Raw genomic sequence first — 12,775 nt, 5'->3', positions numbered from 1 at the left:
CTGATGCCGTAAATTAGTCTTTCTGTAGGTAGAGTACACAGTATGAAGTCACAACGCCCGACACCCCATGGTAAATCCTTAAATAAAATGCACCATCCCTCTGCCAGCCGAACCCATCCAATCAAAAAATTTGCGCTACTAAAGGGTATTGATCGTCAGAAGAACGTTAAGCCAGCGCCGAAGGCCAGCAGAAAAACATAAAATATAGAAAAAAAAGCCCAGATCAGCTCTGGAAGCTGTACATGCGCACTTCGCAATCCTCGCTTCCAGTAGCAAACCGACTGTCACCAAGACCAATGCAGGTGACAGGGCCAGAGTGGCCGGTGAACGTGCGCTCGCACTTCCCGGTTCGCGGATCCCAGATCTTGATCATCCGGTCTTCAGCCCCAGAAACAATACGCAGTGTGTCCGCTGCCAAAGCCCAGACACCCTCCAAATGGCCGAAGAACGTACGCAGGCACCGGCCGGTGCTGGTCTCCCACAAACGGATTGTCGAGTCCAAAGCGCTAGTAACAATGTAGCGCGGCGGTGCTGTCCGACCAGACTCGAAAGAAGGACCAAATGGTGAATTCTGCGAGATAACTGCATTGGACTCGAGGCCAAGGGTGGCCTGAAGAGATGCCGGCTCGGTGTCACCAGAGACAGTGCTAAGGTTGTCGTTCTCACATTCCACGTCATGCTCTTCGAATTCAAATTCCCGGGGAAGAGGGACCACCTGTTGAACTTGTCCCACATGGCCATGGAACGTCCGGATGCAGGACTTGGTATCCAAATCCCAAAGCCGAACCGTGCAGTCGTCCGACGCCGAGAACACCGTGCGAGAGGCTGTGTCAACCCGGACCGCGTTGACCCAGTCCGTGTGTCCGCGTAAGAGGCAAGTTGACTTGTCCTCAAAATTCCAGATCTTCACAGTCTTATCAACAGATGCGGATGCGAGGATAGTAGCGTCAAAGTGCAGCCCGATTACTCCGCCACGATGACCAGTATACGTGGAAATGCAGTCGCCAGTGCGCCAGTTCCAGACTTTGACGCTGCCATCCATACTACCGCTGATCAACTTCGTGTCATCAAATTGCAGGCATCGAATACCCGATTCGTGTCCCCGAAGCGTGCGAATTTCCTGGCCCGTTTCGGTATCCCAGATCTTGATCGTCGCATCGTAAGATCCGGTTGCCAGGATGTTGTCCTCGAATTGCAAGCACATCACGCCATTTGTGTGGCCCTTGAAGATCCTGATCGAACAGCGTCCGTACTTCCAATTCGTGCCCACCTTAAAACGATCCTTGTAGACTTCCTTCCAAGGTCTGTACCGGGTTTTGAAATAATCTTCGCTTCCTTCTGGGCGCATCGCTAGCGACTGGCAATGGCGTTTGACGACAGCAGTCTCTTCCTCGTTTGGCTCAGGCTTTCGTTTCCCTGTACTAGTACCAACGCTGCTGTCGGCGACAGGCGAAGAGCCCTCAAGGAGCGCAGGAGTCTCTTTCGGAGACGGGCTGTTGACGTCCCAGGTCGTGGCGCGAAGCTCAATCTCGCGCTTCGATTCACGGAGCCTCTTCCGATCCAGAAGAGGAAGTCCCCAGCCACATTTCTTGCACTTGCGATGAATATGTTGCTCGCACATGCGATGCCAGACCACATCGTCGTCGGCCAGCGCCCTCCAACGTCGCGACACCTGTGCGGCTTTACAAAGAGAAGTGGTGTCCAGGTAGCACAGAATTTTGAAAGAGATCTCCGGAGGAAGAGCGGCAATGAAGTCGATTCGGATGAGGTCACGGACGGTGGTGGAAATGAACGAGAGTTGAGGGAAGCAGCATTGAGCCATGATTCCCTGGAGTATGAGTTTTCGGTGCTTGGCTGGGGCGGCTGAGAAGAGCGACCAGACATGCGCAATGCCCTGCTGATCACTCTGAGGGAGCGACTCCAATTCCTAGGCCCCCGTTAGTCCATGATCATGAATGCAAACAATTTTTGCGATGTCCTTCGGACGAGAATGGTAGAGGACATACCCGTTGCAATTTATCCATTGTCGGTTCGTCGGCCTGCCGGCGACACTTACGGTCTGGGCGATGTCGATAGCAATAGCGGGAGTTTGCGCTGCTCAAGGCGGCAGGTTCTCTGTTTTGCGATCCCAGGGGGGCGTATTGGTCGGGGACGTGCTTTGCGAGGAAAGGGGCGACACTTTTGCCCACGAGCTTGGCCGAAGTTGCTGTTACGTTGTTGCGATTGTGGGGCTTCAGCTGGCTATTGTCGGCATCAGCATCGATCTCCTCCGCGGACTCGGCGTGACCACCGAAGATCGACGTGAAGGCCGGGGGCGAGGATATGGCTTTCTCCTCCTGAGACCGTGTGCTTTCCATCTTGCTGATTTGAAGAACTGTGGTAAATTCTCCCACGCGACGGCAGTCCGAAGTTGTGCCACTGGAACCGCAGCGCCGCTACTCGCCCGCTAGCGTGGCCTCGGCTACTGTAACCAGCGAGCTAGAAGCGCAGTCGTGGATAGCACCAGGCTGTATGGCTTCAAAATATACTAGTAATTTCTGCGACGGGTTTTGCGCAGAAATAAAGAGAAAGAAGGTGGTGATAAGATAGATGACTGGTGAGGACCCTGAGGAGAGAGGGGTGTTTGAGTAAAGTCGAGTAAGTTGCCAATGACCGGGGCGGAGGACGGAGAAGGGTGGACGGGAGGCGGGAGACGGTCGCAAGTGGTGCAGGGCGATTAAAGGCTGTTAGTACAGAGTAGGTAGATAGACCGATGACAAGGAACGATAGGAGCTTGATCTGGACCAGCCAATCTCAAGAAAAGTGACCAGACAATCCTGGGGAAGGAGTATAAATATAAATGCTGAACAGAAGAATTCCAGAAGAATAACGAAGGAAAAAAGACGTGATCACGCAAAGGCCGATGATGGACTCGTGCTGCCAGTCTCGATTGGGTCCGATCACGTGCGAGCGATGGCGCCATCGCCGCCTCCCGTCGCAACATCTCTCTCGCCCTTCACTAAGCACCAGTAAGCAGTACCGCTGCTGGTGCTTCTCTCCAGCGATCATCCCCCCCAAACTATTGCTATCTGGCCGCTGTCGCCATCGCCGGGGTCAATTGCGGATCCCCGACTTTGACTCAGATCCTCCAGACGATCGGCTAACTAGCTAGTCTGCTAGTGAGGGAGCTGCAGTCGAGCTGGTCCTCGAGCCGAAATCCTATGGGCCCTCCGAGACGCTAAGGTCGCCTGCCTGAACTCCATCCATCCCGTCCTCTATCGTCACCTCCCTCTCCAAACCCGCATTTCCAGGCCTCTGGTCTTTTTGACCCCTGCTGCGAGGCGCAATTGCTCCGCTCAGGTATTTTTGGGTCCTATTCTAGCGTCCACTTTTTGGATTGGCGTTACTCCCATTGCTCGTACAATATCACACTTCTCACTGACGAAGCGTTGGGTATCAACCACCAGCTCCTGAGACCAGTCCTGGGCACGATAACCCCCCTCTTGCCTTCCATCCTGCTTCTTCTGCAGGCTTCCTTGTTTGCTACTGCAGGCGGTACGACAGGAAGCACGGTCGACGGAGACTTACACAGGTGTTACCTTACTAGGTCTTGACCAGTCATCTGCAAACTCACCGCCAGATCCTTCTTTTTCCAACAGGGCCTCGTCGATCGCACTTGAAACTGAGAACTGACGAAATCAAGGACTCGAAAATTTTCTGATTCCATTATTGTTACAGCCCCATGAGGTGATTGTGCACTAGATTTATGACTTCTTACGACATAGCTACTGTAACGTTGCTCCGAAACTTACTCCTTCCGGCCGTTGAACGGCTCTGCCCTGAACCACTACACTCTGCTGTTTTATCGGGCATTATTGAGCCATTCTGTCAGGCTATCACGCCAGCATTCCTCCTTTCGCTATAATTTCCAATCAGCGTCAATTACGCCGACCCCTTTTCCAAAATGTCAGCATCAGGGTCATTATCGGCCGGCAGCGATGCGTCTGGCCCCGATACGCCAGCTGGAGACCAGGGCAACGCATTGCCTCAGTTGGATTCTCTCATTTCCCACCTGGTGGCAGCAAAACGGTCCCTGTCATCCATCAATCACGTGTGGCGTGCCAATGAAATTGTAACTTCCGCTCGCTCTGCTTTGGAAGAGAGTGTCGTGATTTCCGCACGGACTGGCTTTCTCCGACGCGGGCTTAACAATCAACTGCGGCTTTTATACAGTGTCCGCTCTGAAGTCGAAGAAGTCTCCCTCCGGGGCCGGTCGGAGTTCGCTAGTGTCTTGAAAAGCCTGGATACTGCTGATGCCCGATTGAGAAAGACGCTTCACTCCTTACGGGATACAATCGTTCACTCTTCATTTCGTCCCGACGGCGAAGAACCCAGAAGCTTACATGACTTTGTGGATGAACGTGGGGTTGAGGAGCTTCGTGCGGCTTTGAAGAGCTCAATTGATCGCACCAATGAGGCGCAGGCGGAACTGGATACTTCCAACTCCGCGTTCGATGATGAACTCCAGTCCATCAAGCAAGCTCTTGGTAATTACCGAGAAGCTACCAAGTTAGCTTCCTCGTCCTCATCTTCGTCATCCGCGTCTAATTCGAGCCTGCCGTCGTTGTCATCAATGCCACCCATGTTACAGTCATTGGAGATGCATGCGCAGGAAATGGCCAATCTGCTAGAGTCCTTAGTTCAGCATTTCGACCTTTGTGTAACTGCTGTAAAACACACGGAAGGTGGTGGAGCTGCCGCGCGATCCATTACCGGGGATATGCCCGCTGCCGTCACCGTCAGTGGCCGTGGAGTACCGAATATCGAGCAAGGCATTCATGACAATCTAAACGCCCCACTTGATCCTTTGAGTGAGTCTGACTACCAGGAGATGGTGAATGTCTTAATCAAGGATGCAGCAGAGGCCGAAGACGTGGTCATGGAAATTCAAGATCGTATTGGCGACATGGAGTCCATACTCGAGAACGTCTTGTCTCAACGTGATGTTCTTCTCTCCATCTACAATGCTACTACTGGCGTCTTCCGACACCTGTCGTCTCTTGCAACTGCGCGTCTACCGGGTTATATCGCTCAGGCACACAGCTTTACCCGCGTATGGGGCGAAGAGCACGATCGTATCAATGGTGGGCTAGCAGACCTGTCCGATCTCAACACCCTCTACGACGGGTTTTTAGAAGCCTATGATGGCTTGATTCTGGAAGTGGCACGCCGACGGCACGTACGACAGCGTGTGGAAAAGGTGCTTCGAGAAACGAAACACAAGTTGGATCAGCTGTACGAAGAGGATGTCAATGCTCGCGAAACGTTCCGAGTTGAGCAAGGGGACTATTTGCCATCCGACATTTGGCCTGGTATCGGCCGCGAGCCGATGCGAATAGAATTTCGACGCATATCCGGGGGCAACCTCAAGGGAGTCTCTCCCGAACAGCCGGATGCACAAGACCAGCCAGCTGCTGAACCCAATGAGCCCCAACCAGCGCCCTCTGAAAGCACAGAGGAGGGAGAAGTTATACCGCATCTCCCCAAATCCCTGGTTGAAGAGGCTCTTCATCGCCTCAAGGCGAGAAATAGACAAGCCATGTAGTCTTTTGGTATCTCAGGGAGCTCGTCAATCCCATGATTGCCACTTGGGATTGTCAAAGGGTTATTTCTTGGCAGTTATGAAACATAGTAGACGACCTAGATGATGAACACACATTCAGGCTTTGTCCTATCCGATACCGGCCATGCCTCTTGCCAGTAAGGTGGAATAACTATACGTTTGACACATACTCCAGCGTATCATAATGACTCGCTCAGGACGTAAGTGCTACCGTGTAATTCCATTTGGCAGTTGGCAATGGACTGGAATGAAGATCAAAGAGAGCTCTGATAGGTCGTCCAATCAATCATGTAACTGATCAAACATATAGATCTTACATTGAATCAAGTTACTCTTTCTTCCAATATATAGAAAATAAGCAGCGATCTGAACGGGCATTCTACTTAAGAACTCAAATATTGTTGAGCAACTTGTAATCTGCAGTGGCCGTTTGATGATAACTCAACATGGTGACCCCCCACCTGCCCACCCGTTGCGGTACAGTTGCAGTATGGTAATAGGTAGGTTTAGACAACTGTATGTGATCGCTGTCTTGTCGTGATTAGTAGTATTATATACTGTTTAGAAATATATATGTACCTATACATACTTGATTTCTAGGACAACCATAGATTTCCTCTTCGGGACACCACTGTTTTAATGAAAAGAACTAACTAGTTACTTAGGTTCTGCTTAGTAAATATTTCATATTAATGTAATCAGACAACGAAGCGGCGCGGCAACAAGCCGGTGCGGGACCCCTCATGGTCTCACCGCTTCGAACCTCCACAACACGCGACATTCAACCTTGCTTAATTCAGTCAAAATTGAAGTTATTCAAATATATCAGAAAGCAGAGATTAAAACACTGCAGGAAGCTGGATTATTATCACTTATTACTGATTAAGCACTTGTAAATATGTATGAAGATACAGAAATAGTAATACAGAATACTATACTGCTTTAACATGAATTAAATTAACTTCGTACAGTTAATCAATACTAGTAGACCTGGATGTTGGGTGCTACCATATTATATATACAAAAATACTTGCTCCTTTATTATCTCTTTCTATTTATCTATCTTTGGAAACACAGATACAAATGTCGAGCAGAGTTCTGCTATCTTTATGGCTTACGCTGGAAAACATGCGGATGTGAACTGTGGGCCGAAGATAGACTAGTCATAAGAGTACGGGAAGTGGTGGACTGATAGGCTGAAGAAATATTAGTATTCCAGGAGTATCAGTAACTAGTTGCGCAGATGCAAGTTTACCTGCGAGAGAGCCATGAGTGCGAGTATACAGGAAGGTTTCGCCGTGTTGAGGGTTCAAGGAGACAGGGTTTTATATGCGAGATCTGCGGACAACAGCATTGAAATATATCCTTGAGTGCCGACATTGCCATATCAGAGTCTGTGAAATATGCCGACGGAATCGCCTTTAATGCGATAATTAGGAAGGAGATTATCAAAAGCTATGAACTATATGGAAGAAGATGTCGATGGAAGAGTGTGGTGCTTGAAAACCATATGACTGCCCATGTTCACAGAAAGTGCTGTTTCGTTTTCTTGTCCAGATGCAGATTTAAATGTGTCATAAGATGTGAACATCTCTGCTTTGTCGGATTTCTTCATCTTTCGGTCATATTTCATGTTTTATTCCATGGGACAGAGCTGCTATCTCGCGGAAGAGGGACACCCAAAGACCTTTCTATAGTCACCCCTAAAGCATAGAGGACAATGCATACAAAGGTCTCTTCTAAACATCCCCATAAGAACATAGAGATTTTGGACTACCGAACAACCATGCTGGCAGTCCTTCTATCTAGATAAACGATACGACGGCAATCTATCTTCCTTTCAACCCAAATTCGTCGATGAACAGCACCTTACAGAACACGTAATCTATGACTCCATGCAAAAGTGCCGATGAATCGCGCTCCATATCAACATCGGTCCTAAATAATTGTTCTAAGCAAGAGAGTCACGGTAAATTGCCTTTTTCCCAATTCCAGGTATGCTAGAGGTTGTATGACTGGTGTTCTATCCGCTGCGCTGTGAGCTAACTCGATGTATCTTATAATAGCAGTTTGAACTGATTATATGAACCAAGATATGCTGCTTCGCTACATATTGAATCTCACGAAAATGGCCACAGAGATTTCAATCCAATCTTCGTTGCAAACTGAACCTGGTTCACGCGGATATCGAGTCGTGGATTCCCAAGCTCGGGAATCGCGCCATGGTCTAGGAGTAGACGCATGACTTCCTGTTTGCTTTTCTGGGCGGCCAGGTATAAGGGCGTACGGTCGTCTTCGTTCTTCCAATTCACGTCGACACCGGCGTCAAGCAATCGTTTGATAAACTGTATACTGATGGTCCTCGATGCAATGGCATAGTGAAGAGCAGAAAACCCCCCATTGTCAAGTGCGTGAGGGTCAGAATCTCTGTCCAACAATTCTGTCGCTACCGCCTCTTGCTCCAGGTAAAGAGCGTACAGAAGTGGCGTGCGCCCCTGTCGCCCCTTGATATTTGTTGATGCCTCGGCGTCGAGTAAAGGCTGGATTGCAGAAACGGTCCCAAAACGGGCAATTGCGAGATGCAGGACTGTGTCACCATTGGAATTTTGCGCGTTGATGCCTTCCCGGACAGCGCGGATGGCTAGTAGTAGCTCTGACTTCTTTGTGAAATCTTCCAGGTCGCCTTTGGAGGTCGACAGGTGTAGGGAAGTCTCACGACCGGGTTCTGTGCGGATATGGGCATCGGCGCCGTATTCTAGAAGTAGTTTGACCCACTCCGCTGGGGCAGATTCTGAGGCGATGTGCAAAGCCGTGTAGCCATTGTGTAGCCTGCTGGGGCTTGCATGAGTTGTCAGAAGTGCCTGGAGCTTGACTGTACTGGCTCGGTCGAAGGTTCGAGCTGATTTGACGAAATTCCAGAGCTCTGTGGAGAAGTAGTCCTAAACATGGGTTACTCAGGTGTTGATTGTTGCGTGAGGGGCATGAAGTGGGTTGAAGTACCATATCATTGTCTGATAATGGACCCAGCTCAAACGGAACATCGGGAAAGCCAATCCATTGCGCATCATTGATTGGCGGTTGTGTTGAGTCGCCAAAGGCGCGGGAGAAGCCAGATGGATCGGCATCTCCTGGGCTAGGAGGCTCTGGGTATATTGACTCTTCGCCTGTATCTGGGATAGTCCAGTAACTTGTCAAGTCCGCTGACGCTGATGGACGAGCTTCAGGGAGCGGATCCAATAGTCTCTCAATAAACTTACGCCCCTGACGGCTGACGTGGTATTCTTTCAGATGACCGTCAGGGAATGCTGTGCGGCCCTTGGCATAGTCGCGAAGTAGCTCATACTTGCTGAACGGGGTCTGCTTGGTGAGAATGTAGTAGAGCAGGCACCCAAGTGACCAGATGTCGACCGCGCTGGTAAACGTCGAGTCTTCTTTCGTATCGTCCACGAGATGCAAGACCTCAGGCGCCATAAAACCCATCGTTCCACAAGCTGTTCGGTGCTCCGTTTGCCCTTCTAGTGCACGCTTGCTCACTCCAAAATCTGTGATCTTGACCTTCATGGGAGTCTTCTGGAAGACTAACACGTTCTGCCATGGGGTCAGATGAAACTATCGACTTGAACTCTAAGAAGTCTTCTATAGTGGACGCACCTCTGGTTTGATGTCACGATGCACAATGCCGAGACTGTGCAGCACCTCTAGGCCGTCCAATAGTTGTGTGCATATATTCCGAGCCTCAGCTTCGGGAATGGGACGTGTGTAGTAACTTTTGAGGTCGCCGTAGGGGCAATATTCCATCGCGAGACAGACATGGTTCTTGTACGGGAACCACCCGATGAATTGGACGAAAAGCGGCTTGCTTGATGAGACTTGTGTCAGCTATTGAAAGGACGTAGAAAACGAGAAAGAATAAATACTCCGTAGCTCGGGAAATTCTTCCCATGAGGTCTATCTCCGACCTATAATTGATGCTCTTGTCGGTTGTGGTGACCTGCTTGACCACCCGCAACTGACCGGACTGCGACTTCTCAAGGTATACATCTTTAGTCAGATCGTCCTTTCTATTCCATATTACCACTGTTCTCCCGTTGTCCTTCCCTGCGTCATCGGAGCTATGTTGCAGGATCTCTCTGTTGCAGCTCTCAGAAACGGCCGTCACATTTAGTCTGAAGCTTTTTGCTATTTCATCCATGGTCTGAGGAGGTGGAGGATGAACGAGGCTGAACGAGGCAAGGCTGAGGCTGAAGGTGGCCAGTCACCTGATTCTTCTGTTTTGTTCTTGTACAGCGCCTAGTTACCCCCACCGAAGATTGGCAACACCATCGCCTCCCATGGATCCTGTGTCTCTCGCTCTCTCCATCTTTGGAACCTTGGATATATGTCTCGGGTGACACACAAACCCCCTTCCCCGATATCTACTGCGCATATACTAATGATGTGTCTCGAATAGTTACGGTAAGCGCCTCGTTGAATTATGTCGCGCAATACGCAACCTCAAAAACGACCTCGCTCAGATTGCTTTGGTAATTGAAGGCGTATGGCTGAAGACGGAGGTTCAGCTGGACATATTGAGGCGTTTATTGAGAGCTGGATCGTTAGACCATACACTGGCTAGTCACTATGGGGATGCTCTCCAGCGACTGGACATGAAGATCTCAGGCGCCGTGGCGGGCTTAGAGGCTGTTCAGAAACGCTCAATTTCCAGTTCGAAATTCCCTCAAGCGGCTTGGACAGTATACCTGAAACGACATCTTGAGGAAGTGGTTAGCGATCTCGAGGAATGGCAGCGCCGGTTCGATCCGTCGTGGTACCTTATCACGTTCATTGTCAATCCGCTTGTGGACGAGCAATTAGAGTCAAAGAAGAACCAGGACCCGTCTGCAGCCAAGCTGTTGGAATTTAGAAAAGCTGTGCAGCAGATTTCGTCGGCGAAACCCCCAACCAACGGCCCAGTCTTCAAAGACCCAGCTCTCCTTGAACCAGGACAGCGTATCTCGGGCACCAGCAACTACCTTTCTCAATATGTCAATAGTAGACGGGAGGTCCTTCTCGATAGCACGAGCTACACTCGCAAATCGGCTTTGACAAGCCGAGTCCATGTTAGAGACTTAGCGCGACTTCTCTGCCTTGTCGACCCCTCAACATTTAGCCTTTTGAAATGCGACGGTGTGATCGAGATCCGGACTGACCAAGATACCCAATATCAATTCATATTCGAGGTTCCCCACGAACTGCAATCCCCGAGAACCCTTCGCAGTCTTCTTGCGGAACACCCACGCATTTCTCTGAGCAAGCGCGTTCAACTTGCGAAACAACTTGCCCGATCAGTCATGTTCGTGCACACCACTGGCTTTGTGCACAAGGGCATCCGACCGGAAACCATAATGATTTTCCGCAAAGATAACGAAGACATCGGCCCTTCTTTCCTTGTCGGTTTCGAGCGTGTTCGACGCGCAGAAGCCCAGACCGATAAACTCGGTGACCTGGAATGGGAAAGGAACCTCTACCGACATCCCGTGCGGCAGGGACTCTGGTCGGAAGAAGCATTCACCATGCAACATGACATTTACAGCCTGGGGGTTTGTCTTCTAGAGATGGCCCTATGGAATTCATTTGTTCGTAATGACAGCATCGGAACCACAACTCCTTGGTCGGAGCTAGCCATTCAAGATGCAATCGTAGACAAGGACGCTCGACGTGGAGGGTTTGCTATGAAACGAAAACTCGTCGCAATGGCCAAGGATCGACTTCCTGCTATGGTTGGGGATCAGTACACGAATATTGTTCTCGCGTGTCTATGCTGTCTAGACGGGGTAGACGATAATATCTTTCGCGATGTCAAAGACGATGATGATATTGTCATAGGTGTCCGGTTTATTGAGAATGTATGTTTTCTTTTCCCTTGCGTATTAAGGCCATGTACTAACCGCTACAGGTACTGGTTAAATTGGAGGAATTGCACATATAAAATTTTTCAGCATTTGCTCGGACGCATGATCTGTTCAAGGCTGAAATCGAGCACAATACTTGCATTCGAGTAGAAAAGAGACTATATTTTGCTGTCTGAAGGTATGAATAGAGACGATGTGTACCATAAGCAGCGGTACGTGAGGCAATTCGATGTTCGGTGATATATATGCATAAAGGACACTGGCATATGATATGAAGATCTACCCCATCACCAACTAATTCTCAAACATGCGTCTATCTATTCAAAAGCCAATGTACAATATATAGATCCTCGTTTAGCCCGTGACTCCCTACCATTCGTCGGATACAGATGACATGATGATTCAAAAATTTCTGTGGTATATATCCCCTTCATCACGTCAAAGCGATTGCACCGGCACCATACTGCGACTCCTCGAACGGCTCAAGGGCCACATTCTGCCAAAGAACATACCTTCTGAACAAATATGGCCAGACGATCGTCATTTGATACAATATGGTATCTCGATCTCGCGCCTCGAATAGCTTCTCCATATCCTCAAGTGGGATTTTTGCCGTCTCCCGCATGAAGGAGTGCGTCAACCCAGTAGCTACCGCAATGGCGCACATGTGCATTATTCGGCAAAATGCAGTAATCAAGTCCGAAGGTCTTGGGCCGCCATCTGGGTAGTGGAAAGGGTAATACGGCTTCAAGTCTATGAGCTGCACGAGAACGCGCACAGTATTGTAAACTGATACTGTGATTGCGTATCCCTTGTCTGGTTGTAGATCATTGTCTGTTAGTGATGTGTAGTACTTTTGTTGCCCGGATTAAATCCTTTTAAAAGGCTGCAGCATCTGAATTGGGAATCCATACCCCGACAACGGTAAGGAAGAATCTCGACAGCATACACTGTGGCCACGGCGGATAGACCGGTTGACAGCAAGATTTGCATGCAAAAACGAACGAATCGCATGCTGTCAAGGTTTAGATTCAGTGGAACTATCAGAACGAATGCCTGCAACATTAATATCCGGCTCAACAAATAATGGCGCTGCCCCCATCGGTTGTAGTCCATCAACTGGAATAAACTGGCAATTATAGCGACAGCAAAGCCGGTGGAGAAAAACATAGCCACGACTTGATAAATGTCTGTCTTGCCTAATAAATGTTCTGTTACCTGCTCAGAGGGGATCATCAGGATCCTTACGAGCATTATTGTGACTGAGTAGATGATGGCTCGC

At 49.5% G+C, this 12,775-nt stretch overlaps 4 protein-coding genes across 4 annotated transcripts; 2 read left to right on the top strand and 2 right to left on the bottom strand.

The window, feature by feature from the left end:
* Nucleotides 1-223: 223 nt before the first annotated feature.
* On the bottom strand, nucleotides 224-2,357 carry AKAW2_21215S (F-box/WD repeat-containing protein; the record flags this gene model as incomplete). Its single annotated transcript, XM_041686015.1, has 2 exons — nucleotides 224-1,927; nucleotides 2,007-2,357. 2 exons carry the CDS (start codon nucleotides 2,355-2,357, stop codon nucleotides 224-226), a joined length of 2,055 nt encoding a protein of 684 aa, XP_041540041.1.
* A 1,586-nt stretch (nucleotides 2,358-3,943) lies between these two features.
* Nucleotides 3,944-5,584, top strand: ATG17 (autophagy-related protein 17; the record flags this gene model as incomplete). Its single annotated transcript, XM_041686014.1, has 1 exon — nucleotides 3,944-5,584. One exon carries the CDS (start codon nucleotides 3,944-3,946, stop codon nucleotides 5,582-5,584), a length of 1,641 nt encoding a protein of 546 aa, XP_041540040.1.
* Nucleotides 5,585-7,722: 2,138 nt separating this feature from the next.
* On the bottom strand, nucleotides 7,723-9,794 carry AKAW2_21213S (uncharacterized protein; the record flags this gene model as incomplete). Its single annotated transcript, XM_041686012.1, has 4 exons — nucleotides 7,723-8,541; nucleotides 8,603-9,190; nucleotides 9,254-9,461; nucleotides 9,520-9,794. The coding sequence occupies 4 exons, from the start codon at nucleotides 9,792-9,794 to the stop codon at nucleotides 7,723-7,725; spliced, it is 1,890 nt and encodes a 629-aa protein (XP_041540039.1).
* Nucleotides 9,795-9,933: 139 nt separating this feature from the next.
* AKAW2_21212A (uncharacterized protein) lies at nucleotides 9,934-11,570 on the top strand (the record flags this gene model as incomplete). Its single annotated transcript, XM_041686011.1, has 3 exons — nucleotides 9,934-9,989; nucleotides 10,053-11,487; nucleotides 11,538-11,570. The coding sequence occupies 3 exons, from the start codon at nucleotides 9,934-9,936 to the stop codon at nucleotides 11,568-11,570; spliced, it is 1,524 nt and encodes a 507-aa protein (XP_041540038.1).
* Nucleotides 11,571-12,775: the final 1,205 nt, after the last annotated feature.

The sequence above is a fragment of the Aspergillus luchuensis genome, chromosome 2 (assembly GCF_016861625.1).
Source record: "Aspergillus luchuensis IFO 4308 DNA, chromosome 2, nearly complete sequence".
Taxonomy (NCBI): Eukaryota; Fungi; Ascomycota; class Eurotiomycetes; order Eurotiales; family Aspergillaceae; genus Aspergillus; species Aspergillus luchuensis.
This window is presented reverse-complemented; position numbering and strand designations above follow the sequence as displayed.